Source organism: Odontesthes bonariensis, chromosome 12 (genome assembly GCF_027942865.1).
Source record: "Odontesthes bonariensis isolate fOdoBon6 chromosome 12, fOdoBon6.hap1, whole genome shotgun sequence".
Classification (NCBI taxonomy): Eukaryota; Metazoa; Chordata; class Actinopteri; order Atheriniformes; family Atherinopsidae; genus Odontesthes; species Odontesthes bonariensis.
This window is the reverse complement of record NC_134517.1, coordinates 30,293,687-30,318,340: the sequence shown is the minus strand read 5'-3', so window position 1 is coordinate 30,318,340 and position 24,654 is coordinate 30,293,687. Positions and strand designations below refer to the sequence as shown.

The window sequence follows — 24,654 nt, the reverse complement described above, 5'->3', positions numbered from 1 at the left end:
ATCTTTTTCCATGGATATTACTATTTTTTCTCCCAGACATTTTAATACTCCTAATATTTGAATTAACACTGGAAATGATTGACGCTGTGACACGCGTCACAGTTACCTGGACATGTCCCCTAATTTCCCTTAATTTTCATTCTTAGCTGGGCTTGTTTTACTTTGCATTTGTTTCAAATATGAAGTCTGGTGCTTCACAGGCAGCAGAAGGCAAAGAAGTTAAGGTAAAATAACATATTGAGTGATAAAGATGTACATCTCAACCGTAGTTCCATCAGTTAAGCCCGGCCTGATCGTAGTTTCTCACATCCCTCGACCTAAATCGCTAAATTTGTGATTATCCCAAACTTATAATTCCCTAAAAGATCTGAGATGCCTCCTGTTCCGAAGTGTAAACCACCTCCGACTCCTGTTTTCCAACCTCAGTACCGTTGCACGCTGATTTTAAGATTCCTTGGCATCTGGGAAGACACTTGCTGGAGCTCGTCTTTGCCACCTCAAAGAAAGCATTCGTTTCCAGCTTCAATAAACAGAAATACTTTACATTCCACTTTCGCTAGTGGGGATAATTTGCCTCGTCTAAGGCTGACGGAGGCAAAGATGGAGGCAAATTATACCAGATATGCATCACATGGACTCCGTTATTAATTAACATTCCCACACATGCTTTTTTTAACTGCAAAATGTTGGCCACAGCACCCCGGAGGACGCCTGTAATGTAAGAACACACCCTAATTTAGTTCTGAACACCATAAAGATAAGTGGCGTGCTGTTTTAATGGCAGCAGAACGCCGGTGTTATCCACCAGGAAGCCGGAATTCGCTGCTGTTAATACCCGGAGGTGTTAAAGTCGTCTTCTGTTAACTGATTAACCGTTTCAAAAGTATTTAACTCGAATTATGATCTCTCACACTGGTGCTTAGCTGCTCGTCGTCACATGTACATTCCACACACGAACACGAGCACCCACTCTTGCCTCAGTAATGTCTTTTTCTCCACGATAAAAGATGAATAATTCATGCCCGTCTCTCGCTCGCCGTCTTTAAGTATCCCATCATTTCCCTACAGGCATGTTAGTCAAATACAGATAAGAATCTCCCTGGTGATGAGGCACAAAGCATCTGATCAGATATCGAATGTGACTACACAGAGATAAATAGATCACCACACACAGGGGGGTGAGAAATATTCTTGTTGAACCATATGAAGTCGGAGATGAATAAAACTTTTAATCCTTAAAAAAAGGTGATGAATCCTCAGTTAGATGTGTGAAATACTAACGTCGCATCCAGATGAACTCCAGAGGAAAAAGAAAGACTCGGTTTGTAGAAATGCTGTCACCACATCCTCTCTCTGTCCTCCTTTAGATCAGAATTTGGGATAATTTGCATGTTTTTCAAATGGAAAACACTTCAGGATGTTGAAGAAATGTTGGCGCCACACAAGCGACGGAGCAAAACCTCAAATCAATTTCAATATTGTTCATAACAGCTGAGAGTTCACTGTGTTTCTGATACATCTGAAATCTTCTTTGCTAATGTTGTAATTAGTACTTTATAGGCCATTGAAGCTGCCACCGAAATAAACCCAAGCACCATTAAAGTGCATTCAAATTGCCCTCGGGGGAAGATGTTTTCTTGGTGCGCTCGGACCCTGCCAGACGTTGGCCAAAATCCCATCTTCGCTCTGCGCCGTCCTGCAAATTAGGACAGCCATGAAAGCTTTGTAAACTTTGAGGACGACTGGGGATACTGAAATGTGAGCACATCGGGGAGAGGGTAAACAAACGCTGCCAATATAATGTGGCTGAAGAGAAGAGAAAACATTCCAGGCTTTGATAGATGCTTTCGATGCCAGGCTCCGCTCTGCCAAGGCAAAAATGAATAATTCACTTTTGTTCTCTTTTTTTTTTTTTTAAACTCCTTCCTGTCTCTGCAGATCACACCTCAGTTGGAGGACTGGGAGACAGTTTCTATGAGTACCTGCTGAAGGCTTGGCTCATGTCTGACAAGACCGACACAGAAGCTCGCAAGACCTACGATGACGCCATCGAGGTACAGTCCAACCTTTACAACAACCACCTACATGCATTTCAGCGGCTGGATACAAGCTAACAGGCAGCCACAGACCAGTCTGTAAATGTCTCCTCTTCAAAAAGCACTCGAGTGTCTGCTGCCAAGGTTCTGTCGGCAAAGTAAAGATGTTGCTTTGTTTTTTTAAAGGATTAAAGAGTGAATTTGGCTGACATCAAACTGTAATGGTGTGTTTGAGGATGTTTGATCATCAAGAGTGTCAGAATGAGGAGCGCAGTCTCCGCTTTGCTTTTTTTTTTACTTACTTACTAATACTTTGTACATATATATTTATTGTTTACATTTATTTTGTTTTTTACATTTTATTATTTTATTTTTTTTACATTTTATTATTTTATTTTATTATTATTCTATTTATTTTTTATTTTTTTTATTGCACCAAACAGACCAGGCCAAATTCCTCGTGATGTGAAAAATGATTCTGATTGTTTTGGACCTTTTATTTTAAATTTCCACTTTCTCCCCCCTTCAGGCCATCGAACGCCACCTCGTACGCAAATCCAACGGTGGTCTGACGTTCATTGGGGAATGGAAGAATGGGCACCTGGAGAGGAAGATGGGCCACCTGGCCTGCTTCGCCGGTGGCATGTTTGCATTGGGGGCTGACGGCTCGCCGGACGACAAGGCCGGACACTATTTGCAGCTCGGAGCCGAGATCGCGTACACCTGCCACGAATCCTACGACAGGACGGGTGAGGAGGACGAGAGGCCGTGCATTCATAAATACTGTATGCAGCTCTGTAGTCTTAATGTTCGGTTAATTTAAACTTTGGGTCGTAATTACCCTAAAACATAATTACCATAAGCTGGAGAGTTTACCTTGGAACACAGTCGGATCTAAAATGTCACCAAACAGACCCCCTGGTTTGATCCTCTTCGAAAGCCTGAGACGTAACATCCATTCAATGTTGATTTTAGAGTACTCGCATTAGATTGAAACTTTAAAGAAATGAACGTTTTTCTACGTGGTCGTACAGAAATTCTGTCCCAGAGAAGTTCAGACGGCTCCGAGACATCGTGTGAATGAATGTGTTGAAACACCTCGCAGCAGTCTGATGCTGATGATGCTCTGATTGCACATTTTATTACGTTTTATTACGTTTAAGGCCTGTTTGGCTCAGGAACGGCTTCCTTTTCACCTCTAAAACGAACACGTGTGTCGGTATCAAGCCCCGCAGCTGTTTCCTTTATTTCCTTCTTGTGTAATTCACAAGGTATCCAACTGTCTAAATCTGTCTAAATCCTGGATATTTATTTATTTATTTTTTATCAGATTCTCGTCGGTTGTTCAGATTCTACCAGAGAACAGATATTATGGTCTGTTGAGCCGGACGTCGAACTGTTGAATGTTTTTAACTCTCTGGAACCGTTACCGCCGTAACAAAGGAACGCCGGCGTGTGATCTCGCATCATGACTGTGTGAGTGTGAGCGTTTAGTTGGAGAGGTTGCCGTGGCAACGGATGAAGATGGAGAAATCAAGTGTGACAGAAAGGGAGCGGGGTAGAAGGAAGGAGTTTGAAAGCCCCCCCCCATGTTAGTCCGTTATTAATGAGTGGTCGTTTATTGCAACTACTGAATGTGTGTGCACGTGTGTGTGCACGTGTGACTGTGTTATAATCCTCTGTCTCTGCTTCTCAGAGGTTTCCACATGTAGACTCTTAATACTTATCTCTCTTAATTGGCAGAAAACCCTAGTTGTAAAAAGATAAAAAGGCAGTAAAATCAATGCGGGTGGATGCTTTTTATTACACACGTGCACACACACACACACGTGCACACACACAGGCACGTTCATATCAGCACTGACTTGTAATCACCAGCAGCTGAACCATTAAAACAAACAAGGAGCAAAAGATGGTGTTTATCCCTTCTGTCCTCTTTTCTACTTCTTAATCATTTCTTCCTCTTATCTCCCCTCCTTTTATCATCTTGTGTCTTCCTTTATTTACTCCTCCATCTCTTCCCTCGTCTCAATTAAATCTTTCTCTCTTTGGATTTCCTTCCTTTCCTTCTTCTCCATCTTTCCTTGTCGTCTCTGCTTCCTTATCTCTGTCCCTTCCAATTTTCCCCTTCACCTCCTCCCTTTTCTTTACTCTTTCAAGTGCTGAAGCTCGGCCCGGAGGCCTTCAAGTTCGACAGCGGCCTGGAGGCGGTGGCCGTTCGGCAGAATGAAAAGTACTACATCCTGCGGCCGGAGGTCATCGAGACCTACTGGTACATGTGGAGGTTCACCCACGATCCCAAGTACAGGCAGTGGGGCTGGGAGGCGGCACAGGTAAGGAACTGGTGTTCATTTACACACTGAAGCCAAAGTTGTTTCATTGGAGTTGAACAGTAATTAACACAGACCCATCTGGCAGGATTTGGTAATATTTGGACATCTTTTGGAGGGATACAGGCGTGCTCTTAGAACTTAATTACATTTACTGTTATTTCCTCACAGGGAACATCCTAACAGCCTAACTTCTTTCTTTTAATAGACTTTATAAAACATAAATGGACAGTATTGAGTATTAAGTGTCTATAGAAAGCTTAAATTATGTAAACAGTACACAGATATTAGTTTAATAGCCCCTTTTGAGTAAAAAAAACAGTATTTTTAGTTTTAATTTTTCTTTTTTTCTCGAAGCTTGACTAGTAGAAAAATAAAGAGGGCTGGTCTCACCCAGCAAAAAGTCCAAACAAAGACTTAAAGGGATAGTTTGTCTCTTTTGACATGAAGCTGTATGACAACCCATATTAGCAACATCATTTATGAACATCTTCTTACCCCCTGCTGCGTCCTGTGAGCACAGTTCCAGCCTCGTTTTGGTGTTGATGAAGGTAGTCCGGCTAGTTGGTTGGGGTCCCGAAAATAAAGTGACTTGCTTCTCAAAACAATATGCGTTCAAAAGAGTAATACATTTGCATCACAAAATCGTTCTCCAGGAAAAAGTCAGACCTCACAATCGCTTGGCCCTATTTTCTCTACGAAGCTGGAACTCGGCTCACAGGACGCAGCAGGGGGTAAGAAAATGGTCATAAATGATATTGCTAATATGGGATGTCATACAGCTTCATGTCAAAAGAGGCGAACTATCCCTTTAAATAAGCAGCTTACTTAGTTTTTCTTTTGGACCGTATCTACATATCTGCAAATGGTTCATCTGTTTGTGCAGATACACTTGTGGAGATTTGTGTTGAGTTATTCCTTCCTCTGCATGTGAAGTTTGATGAAAATAGAGCAGAAATGAGCGCCCTCGCCTGCTCCACCCGCCCTGACAGAGGAATACGGAATAAAGAGCTCCACCCATTAGTCAGTGTTAATTTCATCCGGTCTGCTCATCATCTTCATCCTTTTTTTCCCCTCCATCTCTGTTCTCGCCACCTTTTTCTTCTCCATTTTTAGCAGCTCTCTGAGTGGGAGTCGAGGCATATGAACGCCGCTGCCAAACAATTGCATTGGCAGGTGTGATTGTGCTGAGTTTGAGTGACACTAAAGAGAGTTGGTCCTGAAATGTTGCATTATTTAACATCCCACATACGCACATATTCATGTAAATACGACGGATCCTGTTTTTACTGCTCATCTCACATTTACTTTCAGCTGTTGTGTTTCTCTCAGCTCATTGATTCACTCAGTCATGAAGGAAACTAGATAGTTTAACCAATTTCAGATGGCTTTAGACTGGATTTTATCATCATTCTGTTTGTGAGACTTTTCTCTCCAGCAGGAATTAGATCAGCAGCCTGATCACAAACACGCTGCTATGAGACACGTCGGCGCCGCTGGAAACCGTCTAACCTCCTGCTTTTCAGGGATTAACAACTTCTATTTTCTGTCTTTTGAAAATTACTCCAACCCGCTCACACCTGACAAACACCTGCAGGCGTCTCAAAGCTCGGCTCAACAGCAGTGAATCTGTACTGAAAAACTAAGTCTTTACCGTGGCAAAAAGGCCATTTTGATTATATACTTTGGTTGTACAGGTAGTGGTTTTTGGCCCCCACATTATAACTAGGGCTGGGTAACGATTAAAATTTTTAATCTAATTAATCACATGATTTCCCTGATTAATCACGATTAATCGCATTTGTACGCAAAATCCAAAAATGAATTCAAAAGTAGTGTATAGCTTTTAGCATTTAGTTTTATTTTAAATGTGCTGCCATATGAATGAAAGTGCCATAACATTTGTTGTGCAAACACACTTTTAACATCAGCATCTTTCTGTAGTTTTTATGTAGAAGCCTCGCTCCACTGTCTGTTTCCTTGAATGACTTGCTGCTATCAGTTGTGTGTTTTGCCTTTAAGTGATATTTTAGACTGGAACTACTACGCTGAGAAGACAATTCAACTTGGCTGTAAATGCAGGAGTTTCTTTTTTTTTTAAATTTACTTTGAAATACGTGCTTTTATGTGGAAACAAGTAGAAGAGGAAGTAGCGCCGGTTAGCTAACAGTGATGTTACCTGCTAGTTTATTGTTATTTTATAACTCCATGCTTTGTGTGTTTGCTGTAACTGTGTGAATGTGATGTGCTCAACAGACTTTTACAATAATAAAACCTGCGTTAATGCGCGATAAAATATTTATCGGCGTTAAATAATTAAGTTAACGCGCCCAGCCCTAATTATAATACAAACACTCTTAACCTAACCGGCCTTTGTTTGTCCACAGCAGCCATGAACACAACTAGCTGTTACTTTAACTTGTGTTGCTGCGGCTGCTGCTGCCACTCTGCTCCTCCTCTTCCTCCTCCCCTGAACAGGTGGACTGTTTTAATCGGGCAATCTATTCAGCACAGATGCTCATTAGACGTGTGTTCAAAATATATGGCTGCAGTCATCTCAAACTGGGCGTTTCCTGGTAAAAGACTCTTCTGGTGATGATGTGACTTGAGTTTAAAAGTGACTTAAGTCCCCAGATATAATCTAGCGTACTTTGCGCTTCATACCGTGGTGTGTGTGTGTGTGTGTGTGTGTGTGTGAGTGTGCTGCACAGGCAGCTGCGGGACACTGCAGTATGGATGGAGAAGGGCAAAGTCATGTCGGGCGCAGCAGCCCATGAATAACAGGAATTATGCTCCAAACTCTTTGCGGTGGAAATCTGCTGACAGCAAAGCGGTCGCTTGAGGACAGGACGGAGGGCCAAAACGCATTCATTTTGCGTGAATGGATGAAAAAGCCCGGACTTTTTTTTGTTAATGTAGGTGCAGATTTCACTGTAACAAGTTCTCACTGCAAATCAGTGGAGCCTGAAGGAAAATAGCAGACCCCTGGCATCACCAGCTGGATGGTTTCTGTGTTTTTAATGGCTCCGAATGCAACTGTGGGACCGGTGGTTGTATGCGAGAGCGCAGATGGACAAACCACCTGTACGTGCACAGTTTTGTGTTATGGAACAAAGGGCCTCGTGTGTGTAATATGCTTTGGGTGCAGCTGTTTTTGAGAAATAAATCTAAATAGTTAAGAGGACGCTGTGTGTGAAATTACTGGGGCCGAGGTTTAGAGAGATGGAGGACCAACACGCTCTGAGTCCACAACAAAACAAGATCCACAATTCTGCAAGTTAGATTTGACGTGTGACCATTAAAGACGGATAAATCAGGATGTTTAGTTGTTGTTTTTTTGATGTCATCGGCCCTCCGTGACTCTGAAATCATCACAAAAGCTCCTCAAATGAAACCAAACGGAGAGTAAAGTGTGCGTGCTCTCGTTTTAAAGCTGCTTCATGTGGAAAGAAGGAAATGGAAATGCTGGGGAGGACTTTTTCCTCATATTTTGCCTCCTGAATGTCTCCCCAGGACCTGCTCCAATCTGTCACAAGCAAAGAAGTTAATTATAGCGTGCTTTTATATGCTTATTAAAATGTCCTCTCCTCCTCCACCTTTTCTTTTTGCTTCTCCTCATTTTTCTTTTGTTGATCCTTCATATTTTCTCTCACCTTTTCCTGCCTGTCGCATCATTTATTTTCTGTTTTCTTGGCACTTCTCATCTCCCTCCATTCTTTTCTCATTACTCTTCTCTTTCCCTCCCTCCCTCCCTCCCTCCCTCTGTCCTCGTCTCCTGAAGGCCATTGATAAGTACTGCCGGGTGAGTGGAGGTTTCTCCGGGGTGAAGGACGTCTACTCCTCCAACCCAACCTACGACGACGTGCAGCAGAGCTTTTTCCTGGCTGAGACGCTCAAGTAAGTTGTATGAAGTTTTTCCCTGAGATGTGCTTCAGAAAGCCTCGAAACGAGCACCGAAGCCGGCACTTTAACTCTCAGCTGAACTTTGATTTAGCACGGAGCAAGAAGTGTGTCTTTTCCCCTCATTAGCATTATGAGGACGACTGCCTCGACCTTTTCTTTCAGGCTTTTAACTGAGGATTTATGGCATGGTCATTAAAAACTGAAAGGCACAGTCACAAACTGTACTCGGGGATCAAGTATACGACACTAATTTTCTTTTAACTTTACTTTGTCCTGCTACAGTTTTTTATTCAGATTGATCTCATTAAATTGGACAAATTACACAAGTTGGTAATCCTTTGTCACGCTCTAAACAGACACCTTATCGTCTTGTGAAAACTTTAGATCAGAGAGTTTAGATATTGGATTAGATTAGACTGGATTGTACTTTATTTATCCCACAACGGGGAAATTCACTTGTCACAGCAGCAACAACAGACATGAACAAGAAATTTAAAAAAAGAGAAATTTAAAAAAAGAGAAAAAGCAAGTACTAAAAAGTAAAGTGACCGACTATAAATAATATTGCACATTGTGAAGTTGAAATGAATAAAATATAAATAATACGGATAAAGAAACAATCCTCTATGTGAGTGGTGGATTATCACCCTGGATGTTGGAGGCCTATTCCTCAGTGTCATGTGCTGGTAGTTGGGAGCTGTAGGCCCGGCGGGTGGGTAGGCATCAGGCTGTGTACAGCGACATAATGCCGTAATGTCTGTTTAATCACTGCCACTGAATGCAGACTGGCTCTAAATGAAATGAAAATGTGGCTCTCTGGTTCCCTCTACTGGCTGCTCTGACACCCCACCCCCCCCCCCCCCAGGATATTTGCTGTATTTGTAACCTGATACTATACACTGTGTACCGTTGTTACTGTCAGTCGAACAGCCTGCCAGGTTGAAGATGATGGTAAAACACTTGCTGCCTGCCAGCCCCTGTTTCAGCGGTCGGCGGGTGATCGGCCCTCCATTCTTAATTTGAACTCAAATCAACACCCACAAAGCATCCAAATGCCACTAAAATCTGTCTTTGGTGTGCGAGTCGTGAAAGGTCAGCCGCCACAGCGGCTGGTTACTCTCTGAGACGTTGACATTTCAGTTCCTCTGTGTTGCTGCGAAAGCCTTTTGTGTCCTCGGTATCTGCTCTCAGTGTTTATCCCCGCTGGCTGTGAGCCAGTCACATTAAAGCAATACAGCCGCTCCGCACTGTGTCAGGCAGGCTGCTGATTGGCTGAGTCGGCAGCATCCAGCTTAAGAATTACGGCTGTTTGAGGAAGTTGTAAACCCCTAAATTTTCTTTTTAATCGCGTCTTTCTGCCCTTTTCGGATCTCCTCCAGTTAAAAATGAACAAAGCAGCACGTGAGCGTTGGTGTTATTATGGTATTATAAGAAATCTCAGAGCATGTCACAAATAAAGCCCTGGCAGTAGTTGCTATGGCAACACAGGAAACATGTTGTCGTGTGAAGGCTTTTTGTTCACATGTTGTTGTTGCGGCTGAAATCAGCACAACATCTGGGACTGCAACTGCACCTCTGGGTTATGCATGTTGCTACTTTATCTCATCCAACGTATTTTATATTTGGATTAGAATATCAAATAAAATGTATTTGTATAGCACATTTCATGTACAAAACAATTCAAAGTGGGAAAATAAAATAAAATAAAAGCATTGCAGCAGGGAGTGGAAGAAGCATTAAAAATACATAAAAGAATATAAAGAAAAACAAATAAAATAATTTAAATGAATTTAAAAACAAGCAACAGTCCAGATAAATTAAAAGATTGCGTGCAGATTTCATGCATAGACACATGAGAAAATAAATGTTTTTAACCTGGATTTAAAAATGTCTCCATTTGGTGAAATATCGGGCGTTTGGAGCCTGGGACTCCACTTTGGGGATCTTTAATTAGTTGCTGAGCTTTTTTCCAAGGTGTGTGCTCGGTCTAATGTTAGCTCCTCGATGACTCGACGTTTACCAGCCGAACATTTCATTCTTTGCCCGTCAGGACATCACTTCTGTGGAGGTTTTATGGTGGAAAGAATCGGTCTCCCCTGCTACAGCTGTGTGCTGTGATCACATATCAAAGATCATTTTTCCCCCCCAGAGACCAAGCAACCAAACTCCAATAAACCCTGCATCTTAACCAGAATGTGATGACATAACAGTTTTGGCATTTTCACTTACTTGCTCAGTCTAATCGTTTTAAATTAAATGCAGTTTTAGGGAATGGATCAGTGCCTCTTTTTATGTTTTAATTTGATTTATGTGGCTGCCCAGTGAGATTAGAATTAACACTGATAGGAATGCTAATGAAACGACTACATCCCCGTAATTAATAAAGACAACAGAAGTGTGAAGAAGGGTTTTGGCTTGACCATCAGTAACAGCCTGGGTTCAGTCTGTGAGACGCGAGTAAAGCCAGTCAACAGAAGCTCCATCTACGCCGAGGAGTTTAGGATTTCTCAGTGTTTTCTGAGTTCTGTGAGGACCTCAGAAGGAAAGACACTCAGCTGTAACTGTGCTGTAAGGGGGCGATCAAAGAAAGTAGATTTGGATATTGGGTGCCATCTGTTGAGATCAAAGACGGCACTTTTTTTTTTTTAAACATTTCTTTATTAAGGTTTTGTTCTTTTATACAAACACACAACAACCCCAAACCCAAGGCACAAACTGAAATGATATAAAAAGTCTCCCTTGAAAGCATGAGCTCTGTAAGTGTCCACCTAATATAAAGGAATAAAGTCTCTTAAAGACAGAAAGTCCTTGTTGTGTGGTCCAAAAACAACCCAAATGTATGTTCCAAGACACATTACGTATTATGTCAAGCTGATTAATGTCTCAGCCTCAATACAATACACACAAACAAAAGCAATCGGTAAAGAACTGATAAAGTTGTGGGTTCTTTGAAGGTTAAAAGGAAAATACATATATATGTAACCCACTGCCTCGACACATCCGCTGCCAGACCCTCTGCACCCTCCCTGGACTCTGCGTTGTGATTTTATATATTTGTCATGGAGTATTATGCGGAGGGAAGGAGGCACCGGAGACAGGATTCTTTGGAATGTGAGTCCGAGACGTTTCCTTTTATTACCTGCGGGCCGCGGTAACACCTTTTGGGGCAAAGGTAGAGGAAAACTCCTTAAATAATAAATCTCCTCGTCAAACAATAATTAACATAAAAAACAAAACATATATCACAGAGTAAAAATAATCATTGCTGCCCGACCAGACAAAATACAGCATCTCTGGATAAATAAACCGCTAATGCAAAACATACATTTCCGCCCGGCTCACACAGAACACACTAGCATGCTAGCCACACGCTCACAGCCACATCTTACCGAGATTTCAAACAGTAACAAAAATATACAACGTTAATAACAACAGCGACAATTAGTCTAAAATATGACTGACAAACACTCATGAACAAATCAACAAAAAAAGGACCTTTACAACATAATATTTTACTATAATGCAGGACGCCTGACCATGCTTACCTTTTGGGGCAAAGGTAGAGGAAAACTGAGAAAACATGGCGTCCCACACAGGGCAAACCTCAAAAAACTACCTGTGAACAAGGTCACAGTGCCACAGTGGCGTAAACAGGTAACTGCCTTACATCCGCCCCTTCTTTAATTGATGGCGTCCCAGCCATCAGACCAAAACAAACATGTAAGTATAAATAACACCAAGACCATCCACTGAACATATGTGGAGCTCAAACATAGAACAGAGGGAATAAATGTGTGGTGAATAAATGATTGGATTGTGTCATCACTGTGCGTGTATGTTACTTCTGCTCAGGTGAACTACATCTGTGTTACACATGGCCTGCTGATCGTCTTGCTTTAATCCGCTGCCACAACTTCCATCCTCTTCTTATTTTCTCCCGGTCACTCTCTGACTTTATGACTTGTGATAGCACAGTTTCTTTGGAGGATGTCTATTCCTTGGTGGGTTTCTCCTCAGGAAACTGGGACCCTGAGGTGTGTTGTCACCAATTACAGCTCCATTTGTCTCCCCTCCGTCACTCATTTGTCCTGTGTCCATGTTCCCTGCGCTTGTGTGTTCATCCTGTCTGTTTATTGTTTCAGGTGCCGCCCTCTCCACATTTTCCTCTGCCTCCTCCATCATCCGGTCCTCAGCTGGATCTGACTCAGTGCCTGCATCTCTCACACCCAAATCGAGCTCAGTCTCCACTCTCACTGCTCCTCCGACCTGTTCGACTGGAAGAAACATACATTGTGTCAGGAGGTTGCGGTGAATCACTCTCTCTGTTCCTCCATCCTCTGGTCGCACCACGTACACAGGGATGTCAGGTTGCTTTTTCACCACAATGTACGGACGAGACTCCCACCTGTCTCCCAATTTCTGACGCCCCTCCACATGACACACTTTGACCAAGACTCTATCCCCTGAACTGAAGACTTGACTCTTTGCTTTTTTGTCGTAGTACTTCTTCTGCTGCTCCTTAGCATGTCGTGACATCTGGTTGGCCTGAGCGTAAGCCTGTGACAGACAGTCGTGGAGAGTCTGGACATAATCACTGTACCCGCATGGCTCATTCTCGGTGGCGAGCCCAAAGATTAGGTCCACTGGGAGTCTGGGATGTCTACCGAACATCAGGTAATGTGGTGTAAACCCGGTTGAATCATGCCGTGTGCAGTTGTATGCGTGGGTCATAGCATCCAAATGTTCATGCCAGCGGGGCTTCAAGTGCGGCTCCAACGTACCCAGCATGTTCAACAGGGTCCTATTGAACCTTTCAGTAGTCCCATTACCCTGAGGGTGGTATGGTTTGGTGTGGGTCTTGGTGATGCCAGTACACTTGCACAGTTCTCTCACAACAGCACTTTCAAAATTGCGCCCTTGGTCTGCATGCAATTTTGCTGGGAAACCAAACCTGCAGAAGAAGTTTCTCCACAGCACCTTAGCCACTGTGCAGGCTTTTTGGTCTTTGGTGGGGTAGGCTTGTGCGTAGCGGGAGAAGTGGTCTGTCACAATTAGCACATTTTCAATACCACCTTTGGATTTCTCCAGAGTCAAAAAGTCTACACAAACGAGCTCCATCGGTGTGCTGCTGTGGATGCTGACCAGGGGAGCTCTGAGGCCTGCAGTAGGAGTCTTTCTGAGACAGCACCTCTCACACTGCTCACACCATGCCTTGATTTCCTGGAACATTCTTGGCCAGTAAAATCTTTCCCTTATCATCTGCAATGTCCTCTCAAATCCTAAGTGCCCCGAGTCATCATGAAGAGCAGTCTTGACTGATGTGCGGAGACCCTCTGGCAGTAGAAGCTGCTCCACTGTCCCCCTCTGACAATCTTGGATGCAGCGGTACATGATTCCATCCTTAACCGTTAACCTCCTCCACTCCTTTAAGAGAAGGCACACTTGACCACCACCTTCGACCCTCTCGCTGCGACGTGGTTTTTGGTTCAGGCTCCTGAAGTGTAAGACTGGGCCAATGACCGGGTCTCCCTTCTGTGCTGTGCGAATCTCCTGCCTAGTCATGGCAGGGAGTGACTCCGTCCCAACGTCCGCATAGGGCTCACTAGATTCTGGGAGTTGGCTGGGTTCAGGCTCTGTGGAGGCAGCAGCACCCTCATCTGCAGGGCTTTCTGATTCTGGCGTGGTTTGTGTCTCCCACTGCTCGCTGGTCACCCGCTGAGGGCAAGTTTGCAGGACCTGGGTCACTTCCTGGTTGGACAACCGAGAGAGCGCATCAGCATTTGAGTTACTCTGACCCCGTCTGTATTGGATGTCGAAGTCGAATGCAGCCAGCTGCGACACCCACCGCTGGCCCGTAGCATCCAGCTTTGATGTGGTCATCACAAACTTGAGTGGATTGTTGTCTGTTTGAACAGAGAACTTGCATCCGTAGAGATGGTCATAGAACTTATCTGTCACCGCCCACTTTAGGGCGAGGAACTCCAGTTTGTGTGCAGGATACCTCGTCTCCGCTGGACTCAAACCTCTGCTGGCGTAGGCTATGACCCTCTCTGCTCCATCCTGCACCTGTGCCAAAACAGCACCAAGTCCCCCCCCCAGAGGCGTCTGTCTGAAGGAGAAACGGCAGGCTGTAATCTGGGTAGCCCAGTACTGGAGCAGTCATCAGCTTTCCTTTTAAGGACTGAAACGCCTCCTCACACTCATCAGTCCACAAGAAGGGTGGGTCAGGGTTCACGCTTTTCTTTCCACCTCTTTTTTCCTGGGGTCACCAGAGGTGAGACGGTACAATGGAGCAGCTAAGGTGGAGTAGCCCTGCACATACCGCCTGTAGTATCCAGCAAACCCCAAAAACTGCAACACTTCTCTCCGGTTGGTAGGCCTCACCCACTCCTTGACCCTGCTGATTTTCTCTGGGTCCGTCCTGATGCCCTCCGCAGACACCAGGTGGCCCAGATACTGCACTTCTTTTCTCACCAGCCAGCACTTGGAGGGCTTTAACTTCAAGCCATGTTCCCGAAGCCGATCAAACACCAGCTGCAACCTCTCAAGGTGCTCATCAAAGGTTTTGGAGAAAATAATGAGGTCATCAAGATAAATCAGGAGGTGTGTGAAGTTGAGATCACCAAAGCAGCAGGTCATGAGTCTCTGAAAGGTGGATGGAGCATTCTGTAGCCCAAACGGCATTCTGTTGGCCTCAAACAGCCCTATGGGGGTACTGAACGCTGTCTTGTGCCTGTCCTGCTCCGCTACTTCCACCTGCCAATAACCAGACGTGAGGTCGCGAGTGGAAAAGTACTTTGCTTGACCCAGAGCCTCTAGGGCCTCCTCTATCCGTGGCAGAGGGAATGCGTCGCTTGTGCTGCAGGAGTTGAGCTTCCTATAGTCAATGCACAGCCTTAGCGACCCATCTTTTTTAGTTACAATCACTACAGGTGATGCATATGGGCTCTTGCTTGGCCAGATGACTCCTGCATCCACCATCTCACTCAACAATCATCTGACGTCCTGCCACTGGGAAGGGGGAATCTTGCGATATGGAAGTCGAAAGGGCTTGGAGTCAACCAGGGGGATCTCGTGCTGCACAGTCTTTGTGTGGCCGTGGTCTGTGGGATGCTGTGAGAACACACCTGCATTCCTTTCCACCAGCTCTTTAAGGAGGGAGCGCTGACGTTCATCCTCCACCGCTGCTTCACTAAGATCCACCGCACAGCCCGCCACCACCTGATCAAAGCTCAGACATGCCTCACTGTCCCCTTCCTTTTCACCATCGTGCCGCTTTTTATCAGGAAACTCCACAACATTGTCCACCAGGGAAGCATTGGCCAGGTATGTATGCGGTTTGATTGTAATAGCACGCTGGGACAGGTTCATTACTCTGACAGGGACACAGGCTCTTTTCACATCCACAAGCACTTTGGCAACCAAGAGGTTTTGAGGGAGCTGTAGAGAAGTGTGACCTTCAATCAGGGCTGTGTAAGTCTTTCTTTGAGGGCCTGCTTTAATCTTGCACCTTAAGTCCATCTCTTTTCCTCCAGTGATGCAGATCTTAAGACCAGTGTACACAACAGGGCCCACTGTCATCCGTTTCACTCTGTTTGGTGTCTCCAACCTCCAGCAGAGACGTGTACCACTGGATGACTTTCTTTGACTTGGTGGAGAAACTGCTGGCCATGAGTTGCTTGGAGATGGCTTTTGACAGCACGAGTGACATTGGTACCTACAAGCAGAGGGACTGTGGAGCGATATTCAGAATCTGGAACGACAAAAGCTGGTACAGTCTTGTACTCTTTTCCCAGTACCTTCAGTTCAATGCACAGGACACCGTGGTAGGGCACGTTCTGGCCTCCAGCGCCTTCTATGGGTACTTTAGAGGACTGTAGCTTTTGCTTGCGAAGGATGGGGTGGTTACGCCAACATCTGTAAGTAATACTTGTTACTTGGGAGCCAGAGTCGATGAGGGCCCTGCACTTTATTCCATTGACTTCCACTTCCCCCTCGTTCCTGGGACCCACTAAGGGGGGGGCCTTTACTCCATCACTGGTCTCTTTTTTCTGTAGTAGGGGACCTTGCGGCTCGCCCATGGTTTCCCCAGCTACCATGGGCTTTAGGCATTTAAAGGCCAAGGCGTGTTCCCCTCTCCAGGACTCACTGGTTGAGGTTGCTGAGCCCTTGCTGGGTTGGGGTTGGGAAACACTTCTGTGCAGACACGGGCTATGTGTCCCTGCTTCCCACACCGGTAGCATGTGACACTTGCACTGGGGATGGGATTCATTGGGGGTGGTTGGGGTCTTGGGTGGGGAGTAGGGAGGGGGGCAGTTATTCTTGCTTCAAGGTGAGACAACTTAGCCATGTGCTCCTGTTGGTTTACGGCTAACTTTTGGACCATCTCTGTCAGTTCTGATAACTCTGAGGCATATCTTGTTTTCTCTGTCTTCACATTTGCACTACACTCAGATGCAACATGCACTTGTGCATATGTTTTCTTTGATTTGTGTTGTGCCTGGAACTTTTTAGTCTCTCCTGCTAGATTTCTCAGTTCAACTTGCAGCTCTCGGAAGCTTAAGAGTCTGGGTTTCATTGGTACAATCCTTGTATACACCTCCTTATCAGTAAGTCCTCTCAGAAACTGCCGGGTGAGTTTACTGTCACGATCAGGGAAGGGCCTGCCTCCTCTTTGATTTTCCTCCACAGCCCGCAATGTAGACTCCAGCACAATAGCATAAGAGCAGGCAGCCTCCCCTGGCCACTGGCTGCACTCATAGAAGTCGGCTAGTGGATCCAAAGAGCCCTGTGTGTCACCATACTCTGCTCTTAATTCATCAAATGCCTTCTCTGGGGTCTGTTCATGGGGAGGAAGATTCAGAACCAGTTTTCTGGCATCACCACTCAAGTGACGCACTACCGTAGAAAAGCGGAGGTGGGTGGGCAACTCTATTGCCTCAAGAAGATACTGCATATCACGTGTCCAATCATCCACAAGTATCTTGCTATCTGCGTTACCTGTGAATACTTGCACATTCTTAACCTGATGAGTCTGCATGAATACCCAAGCGTCTCATCTGTGAGACGCTTGGGTTAGCTGTGGTGTTCTGTGGGGGTGGGTCAGGCGGGGAATATTGCATGAGTGGGTTTGAGGGTTGGGGCATGGGCTTGGTATGTGAGGATGCACCAGGATACATGATGGCATGAGGGTTGACTGCTGGTGTCTGTAGCTGCATTGAAGTGGGGGCCTGAAGAGGAGTTGCGTTGCTGAAAGCTGCATTTACCATAGTCAGAGGCCTAGGCATTGTTGTGTTCGGGTCTTGAGGGTAGTGAACAGGGGCTGGTTCTGTACGGAGCTGTGGGGCAGGATCAGAGTGTGAGTAGCCAGTGTAACTTTGAGAGCTAGTTTTAATGGGCTGGGTGCGGTAATGAAGGGCGGCTGGGTGTGTCATGGAAGGCTGTGGCCCAATTTGCATTGCTGGTTGGATGGAATGTGGGGCGCTGTGAAAAGGCAGGTGGACTTGGGACCCATACAGACCAGCTTGAGGTGGGGTAACAGAGCTCGTAATAGCCTGTAATGTTGGCTGTGACACAGGAGCATCCAAAGGAGGCATGACACTTGGCAAGTTGTGATCTGACCTGTTTGTCTGACGTATCTGTCCTGTGGCTGGTGTGCCATGAAACCTGGGCCAGGGGACCTGCATTGTAGCTCCAAAGCCTGTAATGGTGGGTGCTTTGGCAGGATTAGTCCAATAAGGTGACAGCACTGGGGGCAATGGAGTTAGCTGTGTGTCTACGTCAGGCCCTGCGGGACGCCCGTGGGTGGGGGGGTCTTGGATGTGGTGCTGTGGGCTCACCGTGCCAGGGTCAGCCATTGCCCCATCACTCCAAGGGTGGATTTGGGTTCCATCTGTGCCACAGTAGGGGCTGGTTGCAGGACCATGGGAGGATTGAATGTTTGAGGCTGCAGCAGACGGTGCCTCCAGCCTTAATGGGGAATCTATGTAGCCACACCACATTGTTGTTTTTTTTCCTCTTCTCAATACACACTAGCCGGGGCTGAATAGGGATATTGTGAGGTTACTTCAGTATGTTGATGTTGTACGTGAGACTGTGTGGGTGTGAAAGTATTATATCTAGTACAATAAATTGTCATGAAATATGTGCAACACATCTCACATCACATCGTATCCATAACTTACACCACACGTAAATTAACTACTATTTGCCTGTATATAGCTTTCTTAAATCTCAAGCAATAGCAATACCAGTTTTAATATTGTTAATAAATGAAGTTTTCATCAAATAATCACACACCAGATTTGTCTTACTATCTATCCCTATTTCTCTATATAAAAAAAAATTTAAGAACCTGCATGCACTTTAATGTCCCACTCGATATTTGGAAGGATACTCTGTTGAAGGTGGATGTTATTTCACTGCAGTCTCCTGAAGCAGGAATGCAGCAGGAAAGCAACTGTCCCTTAAAAGTCTTTTTTTTTTTTTCTTGTTTTTTTTTTTTTTTTTAAACACAGTTTAACAGTTTGTTGATCGAGCTAAGAACGGGGCGCACAGTCCACTCACTGATGGTCATGCAGACCGGACACCCAGCGTCGTTTGGGATACAGCTCACTGCCACAGCGCACTGCCACTCTCACTCGCGCTCAGTCTTCGGTTTCGGAGCGTCACAATTCCAGTGGCCACGGCACCAAAGATGTAACCCACTGCCTCGACATGTCCGCTGCCAGACCCTCTGCACCCTCCCTGGACTCTGCGTTGTGATTTTATATATTTGTCATGGAGTATTATGCGGAGGGAAGGAGGCACCGGAGACAGGATTCTTTGGAATGTGAGTCCGAGACGTTTCCTTTTATTACCTGCGGGCCGCGGTAACACCTTTTGGGGCAAAGGTAGAGGAAAACTCCTTAAATAATAAATCTCCTCGTCAAACAATAATTAACATAAAAAACAAAACATATATCACAGAGTAAAAATAATCATTGCTGCCCGACCAGACAAAATACAGCATCTCTGGATAAATAAACCGCTAATGCAAAACATACATTTCCGCCCGGCTCACACAGAACACACTAGCATGCTAGCCACACGCTCACAGCCACATCTTACCGAGATTTCAAACAGTAACAAAAATATACAACGTTAATAACAACAGCGACAATTAGTCTAAAATATGACTGACAAACACTCATGAACAAATCAACAAAAAAAGGACCGTTACAACATAATATTTTACTATAATGCAGGACGCCTGACCATGCTTACCTTTTGGGGCAAAGGTAGAGGAAAACTGAGAAAACATGGCGTCCCACACAGGGCAAACCTCAAAAAACTACCTGTGAACAAGGTCACAGTGCCACAGTGGCGTAAACAGGTAACTGCCTTACATCTACATAAAAATTAAATAAATTTAAATAAAAACAAACCAATAATAATAATAAATTAGAATAAAATAAAGTAAAAAAATTGGGGGGGGGGCTCATTTCAAATTCCAACAGTATCCCAGCCTTCTACTTTAATATTATTATTTTCAAGAAAGTCGCAAAATATGTACCAAATATGTACAAAAGACGGCACTTTTGTGTAAGACTACGGACTGAAGCTCTGTTCCACACAGCTGGAATAATGCCCGTTTAGGTTCAAAATAAGAGCAAAATAAAGGGAAACTTGGATGAAGAACGTGTGGGTTGAGATGATCTGCCCCAGTCTTTGCATGTTTCAGACCTTTGTAAACAGCAGCTCTGGGTAAACCCAGAAAAAACAAATTGCCGTCGGTTTTTGGGACTCCTTAAAGCTGACATACATTTGCAGCTCTGTGTTGTATTCTGTCATTCACGTCTTTCTTCTTCCTCACCCTCCCTACCCAAACCCATCCTGCCCTCCCTTTATCAACCCCACCACCTCCTCCACCACCCCTCTCTCAGGTATCTGTACCTGCTGTTCTCCAGTGACGACCTGATGCCGCTGGAAAGCTGGGTTTTCAACACGGAGGCTCACCCGCTTCCCGTCCTCCACCTGGGCAACATCACCCTGCCCGGCAGCGAGCCTGCTCAGCGGTAGACACACAGGCCCTCCTCCTTCTTCTCCACCACAGCACCAGGGGGCGCCACCTTTCTGCCCACCTGCCTGCCCACCCAAAAAACCCCACCCACCAACACCGGACAAACTATCATTCAGACTCTCATACGGAAATGGATTGCAGACAGGAGCTGGGGAGATGGAGACACGGTCTCCAACGCAGAGCGCTGCAGAGAGGAGAGGAATGACTCCGTCTCTCTTTCTCTTCTTCTATGTCGTACTCTTTGAAGTCTCTGTCGATCTGTCTTCACTGCTTAAGTCAGAGGGACGGTGGGTGTGCTGCTCGGCCTCCGTTTGGCTTCAACTGACTCTTCCTCTGAAGGAAGGAGCTCCAAACCAGAGGCTCGGTTTAGTTTTTTTTTGTTATTTGTTAGTCTTTATTTGACCAAACTTTCCTCTCGTGCAGACTTCGAGCCGAGGCACCGAGAGTGCATAAAGAAGGCTAACGCAGTCAGTTTGGCACTGAGCTGATCGAAGGGGGGGGTTCTTTCTATTAAACTCACCAGGTAGACAGACTTGAGGACTTTACAGGGTCTGTTGATGAGATGTGTCTTTCTTTTTTCTTTTTTGTTTCTTTTGGACAAATTGTTACTGGAGACACAGGGTGAATCCGAGCCCTCCGCTTCTCCCTGACCCACCCCAGTCCACTTCCTGTTTATTATACATGTGACGAACGCTGACCTGGAACTGTATACGGATCATCACCGTCAGGGCAGGCGGATACAGCGCCTCCCTTAATCCTCCATTTTCAGAAAAGTGGACCATTGTAAGTGGGACGATAATTACAGCAGGCCTCCTCATGCTCACCCCTCCTCAGACTGACACCTTTTCAGTTGCCCCCCCAGTCAGACCACTCAAAACCATCCTGCTGCTACTCGAGTGGATGCTGCTTTTCCATCTTTTTCCAGATTTGATCATCTGATTCGTCACGTAGTCCCCCCCCCCCCAGCTTTTCTCAGATCTCTCGTTTTCCCCTTCTCATAAATCACATTATATTCAGGCCTTACATTGTGAGACGAGGCTAGTTTCAGCCATGCTTCTGTATTAGTATGTGTTTGTGTGTTGGTTGAGAAACAACCTCTGCTGTAAATCCTTTGTTTGAGCACTTTGAATGGAAAGATTAGAAGAAGAGAACAGTAGAGGTGCAACGCTGAAAGAGGTGAATAAATGAAGACATTACGCCTCCCTGCTGAGCTGGCACGTCACATCTTCTCTGTCCAACCATCAAACGTCCCCCTTTGTTACAATAACTCATCATACTGTTACAATTTTCCAGGTTTTCTGGAATCCTTCTTTGAATATCTGATTTTACCTTCACAATTTTCAACCTTCTTGCTTTCACTTTGACCTCAGCCGACATAACAAATATGTAAAAACCACAAGGCTTTCAGTCTCGTGAGATCTTAAATGGTGTTTAATTGTGTAAAGCCTTCGTTTAGAAATGTACAAGTTTTGTTTAATCTCTCAAAGGAAAAGAACAACATGCCAGCAGTTATTGTTTTCAGCTCCAAACTCGCCTCCTCGTGTTTCGTGCACTGTTCTGAGCAGCTGCTTTAGTGACGCATTTGACCTTTTTCACATATTTTCAAACAACTCGATGCTGCCGTGAACTAAAATCATGAAAAAGCACTTTTCCTCAGTGAGGTTCTATGCCCTGGGACACGTTGGCATCGAGCAGCAGGTGGTCCGACTTACTGACTCCGTTTCACCTCGTGTCATCACTCCTGACGCAGCGTGAGGGTTTTACTGTGTGGGTTCTTGGATAGAAAAGTCCTCTAAAATCTTTGCTGAAAAGTCTGAAGCCAACACGCGAACGTGTCTTAAGGGGTCACACATTTGATGCGACCCGTACACGAACCCGTGATTCTTGGATCCGTTTAAAGTCTCAAAACAGGGAAACGGGAAAACAAAGGCACATCAAATGGAACAAAAAAGGAACAAAAACTGAGGCTAGTTCCACTAAAATGATGTGAAAGTATAATATACAAAAACTAAACCACAAAAAAACAAACCAAAGGCAAAGCGACTTCAGATGGGAGGATTTGAAGGCCAGAACCCTATAAATAAAACCATCCAGTGAACAGAAACAGAAGTTTCCTGCTATGAGACAACCTCAACTTTTACTCATGGTTTTTTGACTGGGGCAACAGGCCATTAGCAGAAAGAGCCAAATGCTTTATTATTGTTATTTATTACTGGCCAGTCTGATACACCATCTGCTTCAGTTGGGCTTTATACACCATTGCTAAACTTTTTCTTTTCAGGGGAAAAATCATCTCGAGCTGATGTTTATTTGAGGTTTTTATTTCCACTGAACAAGCTTCTAGCTCCATAAAGCTACATGTTATTATCAGAATGTTACATGTTCATGTTACCATCACAAAATGTGCTCTGAAAGGTTAAAAAAGACTAAAAAGTTCATCACGAATCTTGGCTACAGCGATGAAGCGAGCCGTTTTCCCCGTTTCCTAACCGCCACATGGCAGGATTCTCAGTTTGGAGTCACGCCTTCAGCTTCTGCCCGTCACCCGGTTCACGCCGCGGCTTTCCTCGCACAGACGGGTTCGGTCGGTCGTGTTGCAGCATTTGAAGTCAGAACCTCGACCGTTTACTTTGCATCTAAATGAATAGTTTTACAAGCTGCTTTGTGTGCCACTTTTTTGCTGCTTTTAATTAATGTGCTAAACGTGATGCAGTCAGCTCAACGCTTAGCTGGTGTTTTTCACTTTGTGTGCAACAGAATTAAGAATTAACATCCGACAGATTAATCCATAAATCCTCTTACTTACATGTACCAAAAGACTTAGAAATGTCTTCATCGAGCAGTAGATGCAGTTGTTATCTGTTAATAAAGCCAAACTGTGATAAAAGTCTCCCTCTGCTGTCACAGCACACATAAGGACCTACAGTATTTTAGCAGATCACCGTCACTCCAGGTGATGACAGTGTTGCTCTTTACCTCAAAACCCACAAAAAGCTCCACGTGAGATTATTTGATCATATGAGAAGAGTTCATGTTCAAGCCTTTGTGAAAAAGTGTTGACAGCATATGTTACAGGGTAATAACACTTCATATCCCTCTTTATTTGCTCCTGTTTAATGAACTCGGCCCGGTTTTTTTTAACCTCGACTTAGTCATTTGTTTAATTTAATCTTCATTAAATCGTCAAAAAAAACAGCGTTTTGAGGTTTAAAGATGTTTTGCCGTAGTTTTCTGGCCAGTACAAGCAGCCGCTCAGAATACTGATGCAACACCAAGCTGAGCTCCATTTTAAGAGGCGGCTTTCAAAGCACTTACAACATGGATTTCCTCTACTTCTCTCTTCTTCATCACCCGCCTCTCATCTGAATCCATTGTTGCAGTACAGATTTGGCTCTCATGCTCTCTTCCCCCCCCCCCCCCCCGGTACCTGACATCACCACCACCTATATATAAGGAGGAAAGCTGGGTGCCCGCGAGGTCGCTGGGAGTGATGTTCATTTTGAAAACTGAGTGTTCTGTATTTGTATTTTTACTGGACTAAAAAGTAAAAATAAATTATCTGTAAATATGATTAAAACTGAGACACAAATTCAATAAAGATGTTATGAAAAGTGAGCAGAAACCAGGAGCATCTTCTTTCTTTAAACTTTTAATGCTTTCAGGACCTGCATCAGATTTGCTTGGAAGCAGACTGAAGTGGAAGCTCGAGGGGTAAACATCTCCTTCTAATTTGGTTGGTTCGCCACTTTGGTCCAGACTGATGTTTCTAAACAGTGGTTTGCATGAATCATCACGGATTCTGGTCGACTGTCACCTCCCTCAGAGAGATTTTCTTTATGTGGCACACACAGAAACCCACGAGTGAATATCTGCAAAATGTATCCCAGTCTCATTCGTTTCAGCTGTGCTTAATGGTAGATGGAAGTAAGATGGAAGTTGGCAAAGATGCCTGCTTTACATCAGCGTGTAACCACGATCATCGTGTAGATGTTACAGTGTGAGCGTTAGCATGTAGCTGAAAGCACAGCCTCACAGCTGACTGCATGGCTGAGGAATTACAACATCCATTGCCTCATTGGCCATCAGCGGCATCTTATTTCAGTCTAACGAGGAAAAATTTGCCGAGCCTCTTCAGGTCGTTTGCAAATGAGACGGATTGGATGGATTTCCGCGACTCTTCGGAGACCAAAGCCAAAAAGACGTCCAGTCTGAGGTGGCCTGTTTTATGGATTTTAAACACAGCTAATCTGTATGAGATGGATGTCTGTAGATGGGTTTAAATTGCAGTGTGAGCTTTGTCGGGATGTGTTTGAAAGGACAAGGC

General features: G+C 44.8%; 1 protein-coding gene across 2 annotated transcripts in view; it reads left to right on the top strand.

Moving 5' to 3' along the window:
• man1a2 (mannosidase, alpha, class 1A, member 2) overlaps positions 1-23,942 on the top strand; it is a 117,358-nt gene extending 93,416 nt beyond the window's left edge. For both annotated transcript variants that reach the window (XM_075480084.1, XM_075480085.1), the window contains exons 10-14: positions 1,939-2,054; positions 2,566-2,785; positions 4,197-4,369; positions 8,148-8,263; positions 20,194-23,942. In XM_075480084.1, the coding sequence (XP_075336199.1) occupies positions 1,939-2,054; positions 2,566-2,785; positions 4,197-4,369; positions 8,148-8,263; positions 20,194-20,329 (761 nt within the window). In that variant the 3' untranslated portion in view covers positions 20,330-23,942. The remainder of the gene's footprint in view (positions 1-1,938; positions 2,055-2,565; positions 2,786-4,196; positions 4,370-8,147; positions 8,264-20,193) is intronic.
• The last annotated feature ends 712 nt before the right edge of the window (positions 23,943-24,654 follow it).